A 23,019-nucleotide genomic window follows, 5' to 3' on the forward strand; every position below is an offset into this window, starting at 1 on the left:
TTAGAAAAAGTCTGTCTGTAGAAACACTTCAGAATTGCTCTTGCAGAAGTCATTATTCTGCAAAATCTGATGACTCCTCATTTGTTTAAGCTCGAAAGAACTCAGTATATCATCAAACGTACAACTGAGAGTAGCATAGAAGTGGTTTCCTCTATCTTTAAGTCAAAACTTTGGTAAGATTGCTTACCATGAATGTTACTTCTAATAAATTAGTCATCAATGTTCTAGTTTCTTACCATTTGGTCTAAAGAGTACTTCTATCTCCCAACTTATTCTTGCTTCTCTCTGTGGAAAAGCTAGTGGGTTCTGAATAGCAAAAGTCACTTTCAAGGCCAAGGGGCTGCACAGAGAATGTAGCGCCCCTTATGTCCCTGGTTTTTTTGGGGTTTTGAAAACTTCGTCATGGAGACTGCACAGCATCTCTGGACAGCCTTCTGCAGTGCTTAGCCACCTTCTCTGTGGAATTTTGTTTTTCTAATACCCAGGTGGACTTTCCCTTGCTGTTTGGTGTGGGTTGTGGGTGAATTTTTTTTTGTGGGGTTTGTTTTTTTGCTTTTCCCCTGTCATACTCACAGCTTTTGCTGTACATCTCTGAGAAGAGTCTGATTCTGCCTTCTCAGAAGTTGTCAGAAGGAATTCATTTGCATGAGAGTCTGTATACCTATAGATAACAGTTGTCCATTTTTTTAACTGAACTGCCCTCAACTTAGTAGCTCTAAGTTGGTAGCTGTAAGAAGAAAATTTTTTTCGTATGCCTGTCATGGTGGTGGGGGTGGGTGCTCCAAGCTTGTGTACCTCTCAGATTCTTCATGCAAACTTTCTGTAGGTTAAATTCACTGAGAACAAATACTTCACAAACATACATTAACCCATAAAGTGAGCGAAGATTGTTGCATTTGTCTTACAGCTTCTAAACTTGCAGGTGCTGAGGTTGAATGTGCCAGCTTACTCATGTGCAACCTGATGACTTTATAACTTTGGTACACTTTGTGCTGCATTCAGTTCTTCTGGCAAAGAATTGAAGTTAGGCAGCTCAGGTTTTGAATGTGTTTGGGCAGCAAATGGATGACTTGTGGTATGATTTACCTCTGGAAATCTTAGATGATGCTGAGAAACTTAAAACGAGAACAGTTGGTGAGACAGGCTTAGTCAGACTTGCACAGAAAGACCATCTTTTCATTTCTTTTGTAGTCAATGCAAATAAATTCCAGGTCCTTGTAGGCTTCAGACACTTCTCTGCTCAGTCTCAGTGACACTTCTGTGCCCAGGCTGTAACCTGGTAGAAGAGTAACTTCAGAAACTTGTTTTGGGCTCTGTAGCCCCAGCTTGGAACTTCCCTAGAGTAAGTTACAGCTTTGGGTAATTTAAATGCATAATTTGGTCAATTTAAAATGAAAGTTGAAAGTAGCATGAAACTCCATTCCAGAAACAGTGTAAAAGTTCTGCTTAAATATTCTTCCTTAAAAGGAAGGCAATTGTAAAACAATTGAAAAAAGTTAGGGGAAGTTAATGCTTTGTCCATACTCATTATAAAAATCTAACTTTAAAGAAGCAGCTACTTGGTTTCATGTGGCATTTTTCTGTGCTCCACAATGACTGGACCAAAGAACTGGAACTGTAGTCAAAATTTAGTTATCCCAAGTGTTTGAAATTTAAGAAACTGTCTTAGCACTACATGCCAAGCAAACATAATAAGTCCCTTATCAGCAGTAACTATATATCTATCTCACCACGCCTGTCATAACAAGGCAATTCTTACTAGGTATCTGTCCTCTGAATTCTGTGTGATCTTTCAAGGATGAAAATTTCAGTACTATAGCTAACTGCACATGTGAGCTCCTTGGTGTTGTGCTCAGGAGGTTTGGATTATGGTGTGTATGTTGGGAAGGAAAGGATGTCTAACACCATGGCATACTGGTTCTGCTGGAACTCGTTCCCCTGTTGCTCCTCTAGCTTAGAAGAAGCTTCCTAATGTTTCTTACATTAATAACCTAAGTCGTAACTTAGAGGCTTCTAAAATGGAGAAACATTATCTGCATACGTGAGGACAAGCTGAGATTATCTGCATTATCTGCATCCTATGAGGACAGACTGAGAGAGCTGGGATTGTTCAGCCTGGAGAAAAGAAGGCTCCGGGGAGATCTAATTGCGGCTTACTGGTACCTGAAGGGGTCCTACAGTAAAGATGGTGAGGGACTGTTTATGAGGGAGTGTAGTGACAGGACAAGGGGTAATGGGTTCAAGCTGAAGGAGGGTAGATTTAGATTAGATGTTAGAACTAAATTCTTTACTGTTAGAGTGGTGAGGCACTGGAACAGGTTGCCCAGAGAGGTTGTGGATGCCCCATCCCTGGAAGTGTTAAGACCAGGCTGGATGAGGCTTTGGGCAACGTGGTCTAGTGGAGGGTGTCCCTGCCCGCAGCAAGGGGGGTTGGAACTAGATCTCCTCCAACCCAAACCATTCTATGATTCTATGATACATCTTACTCGGATTTCTCTCAAATTTATAAACCAGATGTGATATTAAAAAACAGTGTATATAAATGGAGGCAATGAACAGAACCTAAAAAGAGAATGTAAAATCTGAGTAGATTCTAAGAACTAAATAGCAAGAAATTGCTGCAAGTCTAGTAAATGAAGGCCTCAAAATAATGTTTTAAATTGGATGGGGAGAAAAGTGTTTGAGACTTGTATGCGGATTCTGTCCATAAGAAGTCCTTCCAGCAAAGATTGATCAAGCCATCCTTGCAGGGAACAAATTTTCATACTGCTTCTAAGAAGATTATTCTACACTTGTTTATTATGTTGCTATAGCAATGTTTTTTTTTTCTCAGACACTTGTCAGTAAAGCATTTATACCAGTAACTTCTCTGCTAGTAATACAGTGTAGGGTTATTACAAACTGGCATTTAAAACTCTAAGTTTTTCTGTTGATTGTAAAACTAACTTAAACTTGGGCATCGGATGGATAGCTTAATATACGTATTAGTAGTTTTATTCATCTATGAATATGTCCTACCTCTTTTTGTTGTCAGCTACAAATATACTTCAGGAAAATCTCTCTTCATTCATTACACTACTATGACAGCTTCTTCACTCTCATCTTATGCACCTCCAATTATTTAATTTCTCATTTAAGGCAAGGCACGCCTTGAACTGACCAATGAAACCTGATGTAGCATAGAGATTCAGTTGACTGTTTGAGAGACCCAGCAATCTTTGTCTATCCATTCTGGAGAAAAATGCTAACTTTTATCTTTCGTTTAGCCCTAGGAATATGACTCAGACTTCATCAGTCACCTGTTTATTGTTTCTAAGAGCATGTCCTATCTAGTAAGATTGCTTTAGACAGCTAGATTGTACCACTTCAGGTGACAGTAACTTAAAATCTGGACATTTCTGCATGATCTTGCCTTCCTTCAGTCCCTTTCCTCATGCTGTAGGTGAGGTTGCCAGGATGAAGGTTGCAAGTAATCAGTGCAAATGGTGCAGAACCTCATTCTGACACATGGTGCATGAAAGGCACCATGCTGGGTTTGGTCTGTTGACTACAAACAAGGTTTTTCAAGGTGATACCAAATTCTTAAACACTGGCTATCTTCAAGCAGCTTTTGTTTCAAAGAAAAGTATTCTGTTAAACCATGATTGTTTTTTAAATACATAATTCCATATCTTAATTCACTTGACACATGCAAAGCTGGATGCAGCTATGGTACGGATGTAATCAGTAGAATGGTAGAAGAGGGTCTTTAGGCTATATGGCAATTAGACACTACTTGGTTCTAATTTAGGAATTTTTATGTCTTAGCAACATTTAGCTTACTGAGCATTCATCATTTTGTTACTAATCCAGTCTACCAGTGATTGCATATTGTACTTCACTCACTGGAGTTATAAAGATGTTCTAGGATGTGATCTTGGGGAGATAGGAAGTAAGTGTCTCCTGTCCCTGTGGTTTTGAAATGGGAAGTGAGCCTAACTGAGAGTGATGGGAATTGTTGAGAAAGACAATTAGCTTTCCCTAGATGTTCCCCAATTTCAGTTGTTTTGTCACGTGGGCTTTCTGAGATCATGTTATACAGTGGTAGGCTAGTCAAAATATGTAACAAATTTCAATGTATTTTTCTTCCATGATTTATTTTTAATCCTCCTATGAGCCCATGGAGACTTTCGCTGTTGATTGTTTTGACCTGAGAATTACATGGTTGGACTATATATTGTGTGAAAAACCACCTTCTCTTGTTCTGAAATTAGGATTTTTTTATATCCTCTGATTTGTCCTTAGTTATGAATGCATGATATTCAAAGGGCTTTTAAGTGGAGGGTACACTGTATTTTATTTTTCTGTTTGTGTAGTTAATGTTGCCATCCATTTCTATAGTATACTTTTTCATATTCTTAAAAAAAAATATTTTGCTTCCAGGTGATGAGTATGGTGTCAGGATTTGCACCACTGATTTCTGCAGGTATTTTTTCAGCCACTCTGTCTTCTGCATTAGCATCTCTTGTGAGTGCACCTAAGATCTTCCAGGTAAGTATGGAAGCAAAACTATAATCTTTTAAAGAATAAACTCCTTTAGGTGCTTTTTTGTTGTAATGGTTAAGCACATACCAAGGTAAGAGATTGGTTTATTTCTGAAAGTAATCACAGGAGACAGAATGAAGTAGAACCTGTAGGTGTGGAACCTTAATCCATATTAATAGATTATCAAAATAATTGTGTGCCAGTTGTCATGTAAATCATTTACATTTATGTTGTTGGTGTTCCTGAATGCATTTTGCTTTACCTTCTTTTTGACCATTTAATCTCACTGTCTTACAAGTTCTCTTTAATTGGGTAAAACTTTAGTGTCCTCTAATGACCGTCTTTCCCAAAAATTCAGTAGGAAGTCAAACATAGAAGGGATTTTGTTGCAGAACAGAAGCATGAGTATCGATGCAGAGAACTAGTATATACATTGGGCAAACTTTCCACGTTCTGAGAAAACTTAGTTTCTAAAGAAAGACTCTTTGTGATTGTAAGACACCAGTAAAGCAAAATAGTCAATTACTCGCAGAAGAGCAAAGCATGTTCTTATAGATAGAGATTACTGAAGGATAGAATATTGGAAATGCAAAATGTCAAGATGCAAAGACCATTAAAAATAGTATTAGTACATGATGGCTATAAACCACCTTCTTTCAGGAAAATAATATGCAGTGGAAGACAGCATTAGTAAGCATTATACGAATACAATTTGAACAAAATGCGTGCTGACTCTTGAATTTTATTTTTTCTTAGGCTTTGTGCAAGGATAACATTTATCCAGGATTTCAGATGTTTGCTAAAGGCTATGGGAAGAACAATGAACCACTGAGAGGATATCTTCTAACATTTTTAATTGCTCTTGGATTCATATTAATTGGTTAGTTTGAAATTATAATAAATCTCAATATCCTTTTGTCCTTTACAAAACATTCTATTCCATATCATGACTTGATGACAGTGTTGTAGATGTCTAATGCACAGCTTAATTCTAAGCCAGCATTCTAAATCTGTTTATTTCAAGGGTTACTTTCTCCGATCTTCTAGATACAACTCTGTCTAGAACTGCAATAAATTTTGAATTGAACTGTAGCAGTACTGCACTTCTCTTAATAACCACAAGTACCTGTCTTTAGATACTATCACTAAAAATACATCTTTTGCTTAAGGTAGAGAGGTGTTATCTTGTAATATGAAAGTTTATTTCAGATTTTTAATAATTAAACAGCTTCAGTAAATAGCAAACTTGCATGAACAATACTTTTTAAAGTGTGTTTTCCTGTTAAGTTGCAAACAATACAGATGAAAGCTGATGCTGCTGTTGCTAAAGGTAAAGATAGTCTAGGTAGAATTACATGTGTTCTATGTAGATGGCAAACTAATTGTGCTGTGTCTGTCCATGAGTCCTGTATCAGTGCTTTTAAACTTCTTTTCCCAGTTTACTCTTTCATACTTGCCCAAAGTCTCCTTAAGGCACAGGAATACCCATGATGTCCCTAGTGCAGCATGCTGACTGGAAGTTTGATTACAACAAGTAGAAACATGCAGACTAACATGGCACATTCTGCATTTTGATCACTTTTTTGGATGGTGAGAGTACACATATAAATATTTTGTACCATGCTGCCTCAAGGAAAGGAGAGCATCTGGTTCTTCCATCTCTTTCACTAAAGAGGGTGTACTCATCACTGCTGTGATGGTATTAGTGTGTAATAATGCACTATACTAGTACCATTAATGCAACTTTTCATTTAAAATGCAGGCAGATTAACATGTTTGTCACATGACTCACACTAACTTTGTCTGCTGTTGTCATTCACCATAGTTGATTGTCTCTTAAACTTATTAGTATCTTGTTCTTTGCTGTTTTAAGAATTGAGCTAGAGATGTGCTGCGGATGTATTAATGCTCTGTCTGCTGTTTCTGACGTTCTTCAGAGCCCAGTGCACTGTTTGATCAAGCCATGATAGGAAAGAAATTTTTTCAATGAATTATTTTGAGAAAGTATGTAGTGCTTCAAAAGTGTTAGTCTTTGAACACTTGGTAGTGTGGAAAAGTGTTTATATTTTTAAAAATGAAAGTTATGCATCCTGACTATTAGAAGATAACTTAGCTAGTATCTTAATGGTCTCTCATTTACTCTCTGTTGAACAGAAAGGACAAACTGCTTCTCCTTAGAGTACATCAGAAAATAAAGTTGTTTGTATCAGATTTTTTACTCTGGATTCTACAATGCCATTGGATGATATCTTTCATAACAGCCTGCTTTGTTTTTTGTTTTACAGCTGAACTGAATGTCATTGCTCCAATTATTTCTAACTTCTTCTTGGCCTCATATGCCTTGATTAACTTCTCTGTATTCCATGCTTCTCTTGCAAAATCTCCAGGTAGGAACTACATTTTGGGTGTAAGAGTTTAGCCTGCAGTTTCTTTATGCATAAATACAATTTAGAAGTTATTAATATAAATGATTGTTTAATCTATTTGACTCTCATGGTGAATCTGAATTACAAGCGTAATATGGTGTGTACTTGGGTTTTCTGAAATTTAGAGGACTGAGTGATGCAGTATGGCTTTTGAGCTACTAATTTTGCCATCTTTGCTGATGGAACATAAGATAATTCTGTGTTTACTCAGAATCTCTTGAAGAAAGCTTTCTTGCTAATAGAGTATCTGGCATTCAAGAATCACCCTTTTGTCTTCTTTGGATTTCCCTGTTGATATGTTTCATCTTCCAGTCCAGAAGAAGTTGGAATTGCAGGTGGTATTGCCACACTTGGTGTAGGAGGCTAGTTACATTATAGGAATAAGCCAAAACCCAGTACTTGCAGAACAGAACAGATGTATATTGTACCCAGTCTACTATGAGTTTGTACTGAAATAATGCCCTTAAAAGTCTCTTTAAGTTGCTGAACTGGTGGATAACACTGCTTTGCCAAATCACGTGCATAACTGTTTACGCAACAGTTCTATGTCTTGTTAATCTTGGCCGTGTTAGTGGGGGTGTGAGTGTGTATTTACCTGATTTTGGGTAGACTTATGACTAATAAGGATTTAAAACAGTGACAGTCCAGTATTTTGACATATTCAAGTTCTACTTGGATATATCTGTCATTTTCCTTTTCATGTAGTGACAATTTCTGGCCATGTGTAAATAGCAAAAATACACAGCTAGAAAGTTAGTAGTAAGATGGTGAGTCACGAGCTGATGATTCAAGTTATACTACCTATGAAAGCAAAAATCAATTGTCAGGCAAGCTATTGCCAAAGGTTCCTGTAGCCTGATTTAATAGAACGTATTGGCACAAGCATCTGCAAACTTCCCTTTTGAGATATGCTTTTAGAGGGCGAAACTAGGAACATTGACATATCTATGTAAGAAAGACGCAAATTCATTTGAAAGGTGTTGGAAAATTGAAAGCACAGATGTACCAAAGTCTTTATTTTGTACATTACTGAAACTGTCACACATCCACATCAAGTGTGATGCAAAACACTAGAGAAGGAAAAAAGGAATAGCACCTTCCTTCCCTTGGAGTAGTGATTAAATGAATTTCCTTCTTCTTTTCTATCCTTCAAATTTTATTTTGACTAGGCTGGCGCCCTGCTTTCAAATACTACAATATGTGGATTTCTCTTGTTGGAGCTATTCTGTGCTGCATTGTGATGTTCGTCATTAATTGGTGGGCAGCACTTCTAACATATGTCATAGTCCTTGGACTCTACATTTATGTCACTTACAAGAAACCAGGTGTGTATAGGGGCTTCTTTTGATTGCGCTTGGGGAAGAAGGATGTAGAACAAAGGAAAAAGTGGGGAAAAAAAAAAAGGAAAAAGAAAAAGAGAACTTATTTCTGTTCGGCCAACTAGTTTAAATTTCTGTTTTAGGCTTCTTAGTTGTAATGAAATGTAATTATGTCTATATAGTCACTGCTGTTGTTTCCCCTCCTCCCTAATTATCAGGATGCATGCCTTGCATTTAGACAGATAGTTGAATGAAAATTGGAAGAAAAGATGTGTATGGAAAGAGCTTGGGTTGCAGCAACAAAGGCACTAGGAAAGCATGTTATGTTTTGATAGAAAGTGAAATAGGATGCTCCCTTAACTTTCTAAATTAAAAAGGGATTTGAGTGGTGGTTGTTTTTTTCAGTAAGCTGTTCCTGTAGCTATGAACAACGATTTGTAAACTTTCTTCCTTCTAAGAGCACTGTGTGATCATAAATGCAAGATGGAGCATAACTGCACCAAAAAGTGTTCCTGAAGTTGAAAATAAGGAAAACTCTACATCTGAGGCTATGAAGCTAATGAAGTACTTGGATGATAAATTCATTGTAGCTATTAAAAGATGTGTATGGGAACAAATAGGATACTGGGATCTTTCATTTCCTTATAAAAATAATAATGTAAAAGGAACTGCTTAATCTAGCAGTCTTTCACTGAAAGTATATGACTTAATTGAGGCAGTGTTTTGAGGTTTCTTTTTCTTCACTGTGATATAAAACAACTACACGTGGCATTTTTTCCTGAAGTGTTATTTTTTTAACTCTGAAGTTGTCACAATCTTTGAAATGTTCGGAAAAAACCCTCAATTCTTCCTTCCTGTAATTGAAAATACCAAGCTCTAACTTGTTTGCTAAAACTTTTACAGGAATACTATCTTTAAATACAATTGCCTGCTTAGCTGTAGGGTTTGACTAGTATTTTGTAGAACGTACCAAGGTGTAGCTTAAATCTTCTGTGTTTTCAGTTGATATTTAACATTCATTTTGTGATCATGTAGTTTTACAATGAACAGCTTTAAATAATATATTGGAACTTCAAATCTTCCAACAGATGTGAACTGGGGATCCTCAACGCAAGCTTTGACTTACTTGAATGCACTACAACATTCTATTCGGCTCTCAGGAGTGGAAGATCATGTGAAAAACTTTAGGTAACAGTTAGAAGTAATTTCCTATGTCTTTAATACTATGTATTCAGTAGGGTAATGTCATGTTTGCTGTGATGGTTTCTGTTCATCTCCTGTGGGTAATAACAACTTTGAATTTCACCGCCATGGACATCCTCTAGACAAATTTACATTAGCATTTTATTTCTGATTAAGAGTGCACTTTAGAAGCAAGTCTATGGATGATGCCTGCTTATTGTTAGATGCCTCATGGTTTGCATCATGAACTGTGAATTTTGTTTCTCTTTGAAACTGAATTGGAAGATATGCTCCAAACTGCTAATGAGCATTCAGTCCACGTGCTTGGGATAAAACTGATCTAACCTAAAATCCCCAAGATCTGTATACTGTGTATGTTTTCCTGAACAACAGCTATTTCACATTAGACATATTCTGTCATTGCCCTTCAGTAATGGCAGACTACACGAGTGTTTCTCACACACCTGGAGAGAACTGATTTGTTGTCTGCTAGCATGGCTACTCAGGAAGGTCCAACTCAAGGAGCCAGCTTTCTATCCTGTAGTATTTATACCACTTTTCTGGAATAAGCTATTGTAGAAGAAAGATGCTTCAAAAAATTGTAACAAAAGTATTGACTTACATTCCTCCAAATAAATAGAATTGTAGATTCAACGATGTAGTCTTGTACAATCCCCAACTCAGCTGACTCACCATAGATCTGGCAGCAAAGTTAGAGCCTACTTTGATGTTGTATCAGATTGCTCAGGGCCATATCCAGTCAGGTGTTTGAGTATTTCCAAGGGTGGCGGTTCTGTTGACCTGTCTCTTTTCAAATAGAGCCGTTACCTCCTACATGTGACCTATGCTCAGTACAGGATTTATAGTATTGACACTTAGTCTAGAAAATCTCTATCATCCCTTGCAGCTGTGTAGTTGTATTATCTGTTATCCTGTGTACTAGCAAGAGAATCTAGCTACTAAAATCTTCTGTGGTGTGTGAAGGCAGACTTTGCATACTTAGGGCAGAATTTAAAAAGGAGTTCAGGCAGAGATTCTTGATACAGATACCATTCTGTGAGGTTAAATCCAGAATGCAGAATCCAGCAAGTGTAACTTTCTGCTTGTGCTGATAAAGTAATTGAATGCTGTGCTGATCAGTATGTGTTTAAGATTGCATTGGAAGTATTTCAGCTCTTTTGTTTGGGAAGCTAGTATATAACTTTCTGAGTTCATCCCCCTGTACTCGGCACTGGTGAGGCCGCACCTTGAGTACTGTGTTCAGTTTTGGGCCCCTCACTACAAGAAAGATATTGAGGTGCTGGAGTGTGTCCAAAGAAGGGCAATGAAGCTGGTGAAGGGTCTGGAGAACAAGTCTTATGAGGAGCAGCTGAGGGAACTGGGGTTGTTTAGTCTGGAGAAAAGGAGACGGAAGGGAGACCTTATTGCTCTCTTCAGCTGCCTGTAAGGAGGCTGTAGCCAGGTGGGTGTTGGTCTCTTCTCCCACGTAACAAGCAATAGGATGAGGGGAAACAGCCTCAAGTTGTGCCAAGGGAGGTTTATATTGGGTATGAGGAAAAATTGCCTCACCAAAAGGGTTGTCAAGCACTGGAACAGGCTGCCCAGGGAAGCGGTTAAGTCACCATCCCTGGAGGTATTTCAAAAGATGTGTAGATGCGAAGCTTAGGAACATGGTTTCGTGGTAGGTTAACAGTTGGACTCGATGATCTTAAAGGTCTCTTCCAACCTAAATGATTCTATTATTCCAATATAGAAAATGGGCTGCAGCTGCCATAGAGATTGAGACAGATGACTTTAGGTGATAGGAAAAATTATTTTCTGAAATGAATTCTCAAGTCTGGACACTTAATCTTTTAAAATTGATTAGAAAGTCATCTAGAGTAATGTACTTGCAGTTTTTTCACTCTGGCTTCTGAATGATAGTAATTAAGAAAAAAAAAAAGCATATGATTCCAGTTCTTCTTGGACACAGAAGAGTCTAAGCTAGAAAACGCGAAGGGATGTGACTTAGATATGGAGGAAGAAATTAATCCCTCTGACTTAGTCTCGTCTACAATCTGTTTCTAATCTTTTAAATTTGTAGTGGGATTACTATGTTTGCAACCAATTAATCATAGGTCTGCTGACAGTTGTGTAAAAATTGATCTTTACTTAATTTACGTAGTTGTGCAGATGAAGTTACTACCTCTCCAGCCTCTCCAGTGATGATTATGTTCTTATGGCCAATATTTGGAAGAAACTTCTTTCTACTAATTAAAAAAAACCCCACAGATTAAATTTCCAGATGAAATGAATTCCAACCTTTTTTTCTCCTCATCTATTCACAATTCTAGACCTCAGTGCTTAATTATGACAGGTGCTCCAAACTCACGTCCAGCTTTGCTTCACCTTGTCCATGCTTTCACCAAGAATGTGGGCTTGATGATCTGTGGCCACATACATATGGTAAACGTATTTTATCTTTACTTAAAGTATCTTTTGGTTTTGGGTTTGGTGGGGGTTTTTTTTAACCTATTTGCTTTTTTTGGTTCTTGTTTGTGTGGGGTTTTGTTGGTTTTGGTTTGGTTTTTGGTTTGTTTGGTTTTTAAATGAAAGTATCATTAGACATTGAGAAGTGCAAAGAGAGACTTACTGGTAGGATCCACTTAGGAGTTATTGCTACTCCTGTTAGGTATGTTGCAGGAAAAGCTTTGCAAAGTTAGTTTCTTTGATCATTTGATGCTTAAATGCTGAGGAAGTGTAATAGGGAGTAAAGTGCAGATTGGATTACAGCCTGGGTCTCTCTGTCCGTATGTCATAGTCTCGTGTAGTCTTTCATGCTTTGGACAGAGCAGTTGGTCAAAATAATGCGCAGCATACAGCTGGATTTCCTTTCAGTGTTACTGTGTCAGGGAGATTGATTACTGTGTAAATTTCTTACAAAGCACAGTCTAAAATAAAACAGCAGACTGTAGGGGGTTGGGGGGGCAGGGAGGAAGCAAGCTTCAAGTAACTGTTCTTCAAAATCATGCTTTTCATGAGTTGTCTTAGCTGTGGTATAAGGTGGCCATCATACTATGATCTGTACCAAAATTTCACTTAGCTACAGAGAGGGTGTTGCATCTGATAAACATTGGTAAATATGTTTTAGCGTATTGGGATTGTATATTTTAGCTTCATATTTTGAGGCCAAACTTTTTTCTGTCACATCACTAAGAACATTTAAGCAAGCGTAACTTTAAATACAAAGATTCATTACTCTTAAATATGTGTAAATTTACCATACTTACTAAATATGAATTCTGATTTAATGAACAGAGAAAAATAAATCAAGTTAATGCAATTCACAGAACATATATTTTGTTAAGCAAATATTAGCCAGTTTTGTCTTCAGAAACCTTAATTCTTTTAACCCCTGTCTATACAAACTTAAAATTTCAGTAAGTGCAAAGAACAAACTGAGCAATACTGGAGAGTATTCCATCCACAGATGGAATTACTGTCTTTTAAAGGTAGGGCTGTACTGAAAAGAATAAGGTAGTGTCATCCTTCTTGTAGGAAGGCAATTCTGATTAGAGATTCTTCTGGAAGCATATCCTATCTTGTTCAGCTTGAAACAAATAGTCTCATAAAGCCTAATATTAAAGTCATTCTATATCTGTGTCTGTTTCCTTAGAAAGCCTTTTCTTTTTAAAACTACCTTATACTTTGGAGGACAGGCTTGTGCCACCTGCTGGGGAAGTGGGTTGTGCTCTGCAGGAACAAGATTGCTAAAGTTTGAGTAACCCTCATTGAGAATCTGGTCCAGTCTTTGATACTGGCAGGGTCTGGTATTTTGTTGGTTTGGGTTTTTTTGATAGTATGGAAGCATGTTTTGAGGTTCTTCAAGTTTGAATTGGATTCTAGCAGTGAAATTAAAAATAAAAATGGGGGTTGTCTGTTACTATTCATGCTCATAATTCTTGTGCCCTCTCCTCTTTTTCACTTTCTTATTTTGAAAGGGTCCTCGGAGGCAAGCCATGAAGGAACTGTCAACTGATTTGGCTAAATATCAGCGATGGTTAATTAAAAACAAGATGAAGGCTTTTTATGCACCAGTGCATGCAGAGGACTTGAGGGATGGAGGACAATACTTAATGCAGGTATACCTCTCGCAAATTTTTTTTTTTAAATGAAAGTGGTGAAGATGAACATCAAAATTAGAAGTATTTTTATATTTCAAAGTATTTTCATTTTGCAAAGTTATCTTAAGACTTTGATTAAAAATACTTGGTCTTCTGCTTAAGAAAATAAAAGAACCTTTAGTTGTTTCAGTAACATGGGTTTTGAAAAAAAATTTTTTTTTTTCCTTCTTAGGCTGCTGGTTTGGGTAGAATGAGACCTAACACCCTTGTTGTTGGATTTAAGAAAAACTGGAGACAATGTGACATGAGAGATGTTGAAACCTATATCAATTTATTCCAGTAAGTAGAAAATGCAGAGATGTATTTCTTATGTTCCATTTCAGTACATTTGGAAATAAGTCAAGAAGATCTTAGTTGGATGAAGTTTCTTTCAGGTAGACTCAGTTTTTTCCATGTTGCTAATCTAGCAGTCTTCAATACTTTGTCTTTTTCCTGATACGGAAATTAATAAAGAAGTTTTTATAGTTTAAACAGATTAGATTTCTATATAATAACTCCGTCTGTGTCTAGAAAGAGTTGTGCAGTGTGATCTGATGTTTAAGAGTTACTGTTGTTAGAGATGGAACTAGAGTCTTATGTACTAGTCCGCTGAATTCTTTAAAGCATAGTTTCTGTTGAAAGCAGGGGATTTCCTACATTTCTTCTGTACAGATTAAGTGCAGTAGAGAATGAATCGACTCACGCTGAAGTTCTATCTTCATTAAACCTTGCTGTCATACACGAGAAATATTTTACTTGCAAGATACACAACACTGACACACAAAGTAATACAGTAGTCAAAAAGGAGATAGGAAAAGAAATCCCAGTGTAATTTGACAGTACTGAAAGGCACACCAGTTCTGGCTGAAAAATTTAATAGAATAACTTGTGCTACAAACACTTAAAAACCCCAAAACTTGCTTCTTGGACTTACACAGAGGGTTTTTTTGTTTTTCTTATGTGCTGGTTAACCTGCTTCATTTGTGCTTTACACTTCTCATCTATTGTGGATTTAAAAGAAGAAGAGGATGGTGAATTACAGAGATTAGAAAAGGGAAAAAAAAGATACACTCCCACTATCCCAGTTCCTTAAGACAAAAACAGGAGAACCAAATGCAGTGAAAAATAAGGAAACATGTTGGCTAGTTCTTGGTTTTTCTTTTTTTTCTATTTTATTTTGGATTGGCTTGTGCTGGAAGATCTCTCAAGTGCAACAAGTCATGTGGTTCTCCACATCCCAAAAGAGAAACCTCAGGAGGTAGTAACTGTAGGTCAAGTGTATTTCTGGAAGATTTGTGGAAAATTGAAAGCTTCTGAAGCCCACAATAGAAACACATCTAATCAGTACAAATTTAACACATTAAATAATGAATTTAAAATGTTCACTGATGGGCAAAACACATTCTTCTGAAACCAACCTCAATTTTTCTTGCATTTATTATAAAATATGTTGATACTTAGAACATTGCTAACCAAGTCTTACTACTTCTAAAGAGAAGTGTTTAATAAGTGAAATCTTGAGAAGATTCTGTCTGTGGAAATGACATGGGAAGGAATTCTCTGATTTATGGTTGTTTGTAATGAGCTCTTATATTTAAGACTGATGATTAATAGCTAATATAAACTGTATGATATAGTTAAGTACATTGTTTTCCTATCTTATATCTTGGAGGTTTTGTCCTTCATTTGACTCCATTTTTATGCAGCCATTTATTCAGGCTTTTTGCTTGTTTCTACAATAATGAAGGTTTCCCTCTTTTTAAAGGAGTGAGTTCCTTCTCCATCAGTTATAATGAGAATAGGCACATTATAGCTTACAGCTAATTTTATTCTAAATTACAACTTCATAGGTGTTTTTAATACCCAAATGTTTTGGAAAGATGTCATAAATTTTTAGGTTTTAGATTAAGGAGATCTATTCAAAATAAGTCCCTTCATGGGGGGGCGGGGGGGAGATAAAAATTTAGATTTCTCAGTGTGTTTTGTCATCACTTGTACAGAACTTAACTCACCTGTTCACGTTGCTTTTATTTAATCACTGTTTACATAGGGGAGGGATGGAGGAAAGGGAATAGATACCCTTTCTATCTGTTGATTTTCAAGATACAGTGTTCAGTTCACTGATGCAGTTGATAGTTTGGAATTGAAACTGAAATTGTAACACAAATTTATGTTTTGGGAGTTTAAATGGCAGTGTTTAATCACTGGAATTTGTTCAGAGAGTGTGTGTGAAGTAGGTCCATTGGGAAGGAGAAGGTTGTAAAATACTTTTGTTGTTGTTTAGTGATGCCTTTGATATTCAGTATGGGGTAGTTGTCATCCGCCTAAAGGAGGGCCTGGACATTTCTCACCTTCAGGGCCAAGGTAAGATTTATTTTGTTTCACCTGGTGAATAGTTGTTCTAATTCCCTTTTAATACTGCTTTCTGAAAATATTAAATGAAGATAAGTCATAGGAAAAAAACCAACAAAAACCAAACCAAAACACCACTCTTACAGAAGAAAAATCATTGAAATTAGCAAGTCTGAAATGTAAAATAAGAATAATCCATGTTCAGCAACAGAACTTGGTTTTCTGCATGTTTCAACTTCCTGTATTTGTAAGCTGTATATAGTTGCTTCCCAAGGATTTACTATTTTACTGAAACAAATTAAAGAGGCTGCCAAACTGGTATCAAGTATTTGGGACCCAAGTCTCGAAATCATGAAAATAACAAATGTTGCATGATCCAAGAATGCTATGGGTCAGGTGTGGATTGCCAACTCCTATGCACGCTAGTTTAGGGACCTCAACAGTAGTCTAAGTTCGGAAAGATTCTCTGTTTTCAATGTAGACAACTTAATTATGCGGTGTAGGTAGTGGTCTTAAGCCAAATAGTATAATTTTAGTTAAACTTCAAGCAGAATAATGAGGGAAGCCTGTGAGCTTTGGCAGCAATTGTCTACTGAATTCCTAATGTGTAATTTGTTTGTAGCTTGCTCCAGCATTGCTACAATGAGGAAGAATGCTTGTGACATGCTCTGTAGGGGGGCATCTTCCTTAAAGAGTGGAGGTTTGTTCCTTCACTGGAAACATATGAATGTCTTAGGATTTAGAGACAGGCAGAGAGCCTGTCACTGTGTGCAAGAGGGCAGAGAAGTATGAGAAACATCAAGGACTGAACCTGCAGTCTGAAAACAGCATTGCTCAGCAGACTGGGAAATAGAACACCAAGTCTCAGTATCCACTGGGGACCGTGGGTTTGTTTTGACAGCTACCAAGTAGCTCCACTGAAGCCAAACCTGGAAAAAAAAAACTTGGCTGTTAGACATACTTGATCTGGGCCCTGTCTAAGGCTCATCTTCCTCTCTGAGTTAGAGTGGAAGTGGAAAATGTTTCACAAAGTATTTATTTTTTCTTCTTGGTTGTACTTCCTCAGTATTAGCTAGCTCTGTTCTATGTTTAGCCTGTGGTAATGCAATCAGCACCCAAAATCTGGGAAGGAACTAGCAGGAAATTACAGCTCTGCTCAGAGGAGGAGCCTCTTTGTACTCTGAAGCAGTTCATGTAAGATTTTTGTTGTTTTCTGCTATTTTTTTCCCCTCTCTTTGTCATAGCAGAACAGTTGCGGTAGAGTTTAACCAACTGTGAACCATCTGTATATAGTCATATACCTCTTTTGATACCATGCAGAACAATTCAGTGGTTTATAATGTATTTCTTTGCTTTCTCAAAGAAGAGTTACTTTCATCCCAAGAAAAATCTCCATGTACCAAGGATATTATAGTAAAAGTGGATTATAGCAAGAAGACAGAGACAGACACTTCTATAGCTTTTGCTCCATCATCTAGTGAAAGAACTCCCACTCTACACAAAGGTAACTTCTAGTTAGCAATGAAATTTGAGTTCTCACTGTTTCTCTCTCTCTCTCATTCCATCTTCAGTTCCTCTCTCCCTTCACCAAGAAATTATTTAAGGGATTTTTGTGTCTGCAAACAGAAATGTGTCATGCTTAGACGTGCTGTTGATGTCTAATCACTTACGTACTTTGGTTTAGAGCTTACCAATATGTAAAGTAAGTCTTTCACATCTAGTCCCTAAATAAAACAGGTGATAGACAGTGACCTACAATGGATTTTCTTTGTTAATGAGTTTGACAAGCATTAAAGATTGCTTGAGAATATGCCACACATCTATATAGTAAGTGTCATTTGAAGGCTGCTAAATTTATGAAGAATTTTTCACCTCAGGCTAGAATATTGTATGCATATTAACAGACACAAATCATTCAGGATGCTTTGACATGACATAATTAACTTTCTTCTTTTTAAAATAAAAGTTTGGAGTGACTTACCTGTTAAGTGAGCAACGTGATTTTTTTTTTTTTTTTTTTTTTGTTAAAGTACAAGTAAATTTCAGGATCTGGTAGACTGCATTTGCGTGCTTTTCTTTGTATGAAAATTCATTTCATTCTACACCTTTATTTTCTAATTTCTTTCATATACACTAGTTGTGTTTTCATTAACATCACAAAGGAAATTAACCTTTTTATTTTGTATCTTTAAAAATCTTCCAGAGGAGGACGAGGATGGAAAGACTCCAACACAACCACTGTTGAAAAAAGGCAGGCATTTTCCACCTTTTTGTGTTAAATCATTCTTTTGCATTGTTAATTTCAGTTTTCCTTTTGTACTTCTTTCTACACATATATATATGGGAGAGAGGAAAATATAAATCATGCAATGTTAACTTGTTTCTTCATATCTACTTGGGAATGTGCTTCATCTTTAGGGATTAGTATATGGAAAAAGGCAACTTTGTGGAAATTCCCAGAGCAAGTTGCTACTGAGAAAGGATTCTGCATGTGTCTAAGATATGTTGGCTGGTGTTGGGTTTTTTTTGTTTGGGTTTTTGTTTGTTTGGTTTTGGTTTTTGGGGGGTTTTTTGTTGTTGTTGGGTTTTTTGGGTTTTTTTAACTCCTGTTTTTAAGTAATATTTGAAATGTGTTCAGGAGCTTGCTTAGTTCTCTGTCCAGGTATCTGTCTGAGTCCTTACTTGATTTAGGAGAAAGGGAAAAATTTTATCTAATGGTGTAGTGGAAGCGCTCCATCAGTCTGTTCAGTAGGTCTTCTATAGTCATAGTTGTTCCTCTGTTATTTGGAATTGTTCAACAGCTTCCAAATTAAGGCATGATATAGCCACTCAGTGAGATTAACATCTGAAGTAATGCGAAGTAGTCATTCAAATAATCAGTATTTTGAGAGACGAATTGAGCAGTTTTCACTTCCTGGTTTATTTCAGACTTTTTGAATTAAGCAAATATTTTTGTCTTAACTCAGACTTATCTAACTTTTTTGGCATTTTCTACATAACTTCAATAGCTAGAAGCTATTTTTTAATAATGGAAAGTGAGATTACATATCGAAGCACAAGATGGCAGTTTGGAACAAGTCCCAGTATGCAGTAAAATAGTACATTAATGTAAATCAGTCGCAGATGTACTCTAAATTTAAAAATTCCTAATAAAATAAGGACTGAGATGAATATTCAACTCCTGGTTCTTGTTCAAACTGAGATTTTAATTGAGAGAAAGGAGTTATTTTTTCTATATTTTTTTTAAAAAATATACTTGCCTGTATTAGTCTAATTGAAAATGCCATTGTTGTCTTGTTCTCAGCAAATCCAATATCTTTATCACACAGAATAGTCTATATTGTGCTTCAGAGCCTTGCACATGCAAAACAGTACTTGTTGCAAAAGACAGAATTCCAATACGCAGAACTAGCTTTCATTTTCACTACATACTTAAAGAAAAATGGATTTAAGAAAAGAAAAGTGCTTAGGACATGGCATACTTGTAAATTATTATCTACGTGTTTTTAGGGAAATTTTGTCATATTGCAAGAGGTAGCAAGTGTATGACCTAATGCTCTGAAGTATGTATGCAAGGTAGTTACATTGTCCACGCAAATGACTGTATAAAGATCTTACAGATCCTTTATTTGTCAAATGTCTGCTAAATTACTTTGATATTTAAATCTTTAACTGCTGAAGTTGAGTTTGCAGACTCCCTAAATATAGCTAAGTTTACATCCATTCAGTCAAAATTTGGAATTGGCTTAGAGGAGGAAGAAGCAATTTTTGTTTAAACTTAGAGATACCACAACATATTAAGAAGCTGCATTTGATGAATTTCAGGATGATTAAGCAAAACACATAAAAAATGAATTTCATCATATTTTTTTCCAGATTCAAAGAGCCCATCTTCTCCTTTAAACTTGGCTGACCAAAGACTTCTTGATGCTAGTACTCAGTTTCAGAAGAAACAAGGGAAGAGCAATATTGATGTCTGGTGGCTCTTTGATGATGGAGGTAATGTGCTTTATACTTTGAAAACAAATGTTGAAAAAAGGATTACTGAAGTTATTTTGAATTAATTAATAGATATCTTTCAGTCAGTTTATATATAGATTACAAATTTGTGCTTTTAAACTCTAACAGGATGCTATGTTTTCTGAATCATTCTGAAATTCTGGTCAAAATGCAGGTTTGACACTGTTGATTCCGTATCTCCTAACAACCAAGAAGAAGTGGAAAGACTGTAAGATCAGAGTGTTCATTGGTGGAAAAATAAACAGGATTGATCATGACAGAAGAGCGTAAGTTTACCTTTAGAAATTTCATTTAAAATTCTAATAGAACATGTTACACAGTAGATTACTTTCTCTACCTAGTAGCTTTCTTTCAGTTGTTCTTTGCTTCAGGTGTAATTGTATTCTATTTTCTTTCTCCAAAAAAGTTCCATTTCCCCTAAATTGTTTTGGAGGAGATCTCAAGTTAAACCAATTTCTCTGCAGCATTGTCTGACACTAACTAATATTTTTCTGAGGTTGTCTTTAAGGGAGAGCTCTTCTCTTAGCTTTTTATGGGTTTAAAATGTTTTGGGTTTTTTTTTCCAAAGTATATTGTTGATTTATAGCCATATGCCAGGTCAATTTGACTTTTTTTTCTATCACACTTAAGCTGATTTTTTTTTGTCTTAAACTAGTGTTTTTATCACCTAACACCTACCTGTTTACCCTGTGAAATAATTAAATATCTGATCGTGCATAAAGGCTTGTTTTTCTGATACAGGATGGCTACTTTACTCAGCAAATTTCGGATAGACTTCTCAGACATTATGGTTCTTGGGGATATTAATACTAAGCCGAAGAAAGAAAAGTAAGTCTCAGAAAAAGCCAACTTGTTTGTTAGTTTAATTCTTGATGTCTTTCATTAATTTGGAATACTTAATTCTTTCCTGCATAACAGTTTTGATATACTGGTTCCTATGACATCCAGTGTTTCTTGAAAATGCAGGAAGTAAATTAAGCATTAAGTCCTACAGCCAAGAACATAGAAGTTTGTAGTTTTTTTAAATCCCAGGCCCTTAGATTGTAATATTAAATTTAGAAAAATACAGTTTAAAAAAATCCAATTTGTCTGGAGCAATCTTTTTTTATAAAAGAGAAAAGACCATTTAAGTTTTTGTGAGCATTTATCTTGGAGTCTTAGTTTAACATAGCAAAACTTGGTTTTTTAAATAGCCTGATCTATTTATTGTTTTTTGATTTTGGTGTTTTGGGGCTGGTTGTTGTTTTTGTTTTTATTTTTGTTTAAATTGCTTAGACTTCTGATTTACACAGGAATGATCATACATGTGATATTTCTGATTTTCAAGTTTAAAAAATACTAATTGTAGATGACTTTCAGTACAAATTTGTAACAGAAGGTGTAAGATCTAAAAATAGTACCCTCCTTTTCCTTCAAGTTGTCTTTAGTATGTTGAAGTTGTAAAAATATCTTTTGCATGGATATGCATGTATCTGAATAACTTGATATATCATACAAATTAGGAAATATTGTTTTGCAACTTATGTAAACGGTAAATGCTAATATGCATTCTTTTATATGCTGCTTTTTAATCACCTTTTCTTAAATGTATAGAATATATCAAGCAACTAAAACAGTAGCATTATTTCTAGTGCTCTGATGCTTTTGGATGTCTTTTGCTTCTGGGAGCCTGCTACTGTAAAATGTGTAAACTTAGAGGTTGCACACACTTATGCATTAAAAAAATTGAGATTTAGAATTACATGGAATTATTTTTATTTCATAGAAGTGATCCTTGAGTTATTTCTTCTGAGAGCATTATTTTATCTCTGTGGATAAATTCCCTGCAATATATCCTAAACCTTTCTAAGATACCCATTGGCATTAAGAATAGATGTAAACTAAGTGGAGGAAGATGATTTATATTTAACTGTTGCTGTGTTGTATAATAGAATATTGTTAATACTTCTCTTGTTCAGCCAAAAAATAGCAACATTTGGTTTTTCCCTTTTGATGAAGACTGTGTAACTTCAGTAAAGACCACCAAGGGTAGAAGAAAGGTTTTTCTAGTAGTGTGGGGGTTCCCTGGAGGAACGGGAACACCTCAGTTAGAAAATGGGCATGGGGGAGTGTTTAATTATGCAGAAGCTAACATGTTACACATACAGATATTACAATATATCCTAAGAGTTTATTATCCTTAATGTTTGTTAAACTTTCCATACTGTAGTTTGCAACCACAGAAGATTGGCAATACCATGTCGTCTTTATAAAAAAACCCCATTCAAATAGCATCAAAATGTAGTTATTTCATTGGATGTAATGCATACATTTCAGTATGTTCTGCTAAAAACCTGGTTTATTGATCTCACATGCTGGGGCTATTCAAAGACAAATTACTTTCATAACTTGTGGCAGCCTTTGTTTGCTGTTCAGATATCCTAATGTGGGTAGAGAAAGTAGGGTAATGTAAGTTGTTCTTTCTAGTAGAAATGAATGCCACTTTGGTCTTCAGAAGGTTTTTTCAAAGTTCTTGCTAAAGTTCAAGTAAATTCAAACACCTCATATCCTAACAAGTGCAACAGGAAGACTAAACAAGATGGCTGTGGTTATTTGCATTTGAATGTGGCTCTTGCACTATATTGGAAAGAATAAAAGGAAGCAAAATAAAAACAACAAAGCCAAAATCGTAGTGGCACTAGTGTGAGACTTCATAGCTATTTTTTGTTAGTATGACATGTAAATTTCTTCTTTCAAATTGAATTCTGAAGAAGCTACTGTTAGTTACTATACATTTTCTAAGGCAGTACTCTTCAACTTTCAAACAATTATAGTAAAACTAGCAAAAGTTATTGTTTGTGGGTTTTGGTTTTGTGGGTTTTTTTAAGCTGGCTAAAACTTTCTATTTAGTTGTGTGATGAACAGTGACAGCTCCTAAATATGTCCCTAATTGTTTGTTGAATGATAATGTCTGCATATACAAATAGCTGATTTGATGTTTTAACTGCACTTGGCAGTGAAAAAAATTGTTTCATTTATTTTTACATGGTAATAAAACTTACTTTCTGATATCAT

At 35.9% G+C, this 23,019-nt stretch overlaps 1 protein-coding gene across 5 annotated transcripts in view; it reads left to right on the forward strand.

Moving 5' to 3' along the window:
• SLC12A2 (solute carrier family 12 member 2) overlaps positions 1 to 23,019 on the forward strand; it is a 100,583-nt gene that overhangs the window by 72,687 nt on the left and 4,877 nt on the right. For 3 of the 5 annotated variants that reach the window (XM_054808770.1, XM_054808767.1, XM_054808771.1), the window contains 14 exons: positions 4,423 to 4,530; positions 5,281 to 5,404; positions 6,810 to 6,911; positions 8,120 to 8,275; positions 9,358 to 9,457; positions 11,785 to 11,896; positions 13,432 to 13,572; positions 13,787 to 13,893; positions 15,878 to 15,957; positions 17,309 to 17,449; positions 18,149 to 18,196; positions 19,822 to 19,944; positions 20,120 to 20,231; positions 20,707 to 20,793. In XM_054808770.1, coding sequence (XP_054664745.1) covers positions 4,423 to 4,530; positions 5,281 to 5,404; positions 6,810 to 6,911; positions 8,120 to 8,275; positions 9,358 to 9,457; positions 11,785 to 11,896; positions 13,432 to 13,572; positions 13,787 to 13,893; positions 15,878 to 15,957; positions 17,309 to 17,449; positions 18,149 to 18,196; positions 19,822 to 19,944; positions 20,120 to 20,231; positions 20,707 to 20,793 — 1,541 coding nt within the window. The remainder of the gene's footprint in view (positions 1 to 4,422; positions 4,531 to 5,280; positions 5,405 to 6,809; positions 6,912 to 8,119; positions 8,276 to 9,357; positions 9,458 to 11,784; positions 11,897 to 13,431; positions 13,573 to 13,786; positions 13,894 to 15,877; positions 15,958 to 17,308; positions 17,450 to 18,148; positions 18,197 to 19,821; positions 19,945 to 20,119; positions 20,232 to 20,706; positions 20,794 to 23,019) is intronic. The other 2 variants (XM_054808768.1, XM_054808769.1) reach the window with 2 other exon arrangements.

The sequence above is a fragment of the Grus americana genome, chromosome Z, assembly GCF_028858705.1.
Source record: "Grus americana isolate bGruAme1 chromosome Z, bGruAme1.mat, whole genome shotgun sequence".
NCBI lineage: Eukaryota > Metazoa > Chordata > Aves > Gruiformes > Gruidae > Grus > Grus americana.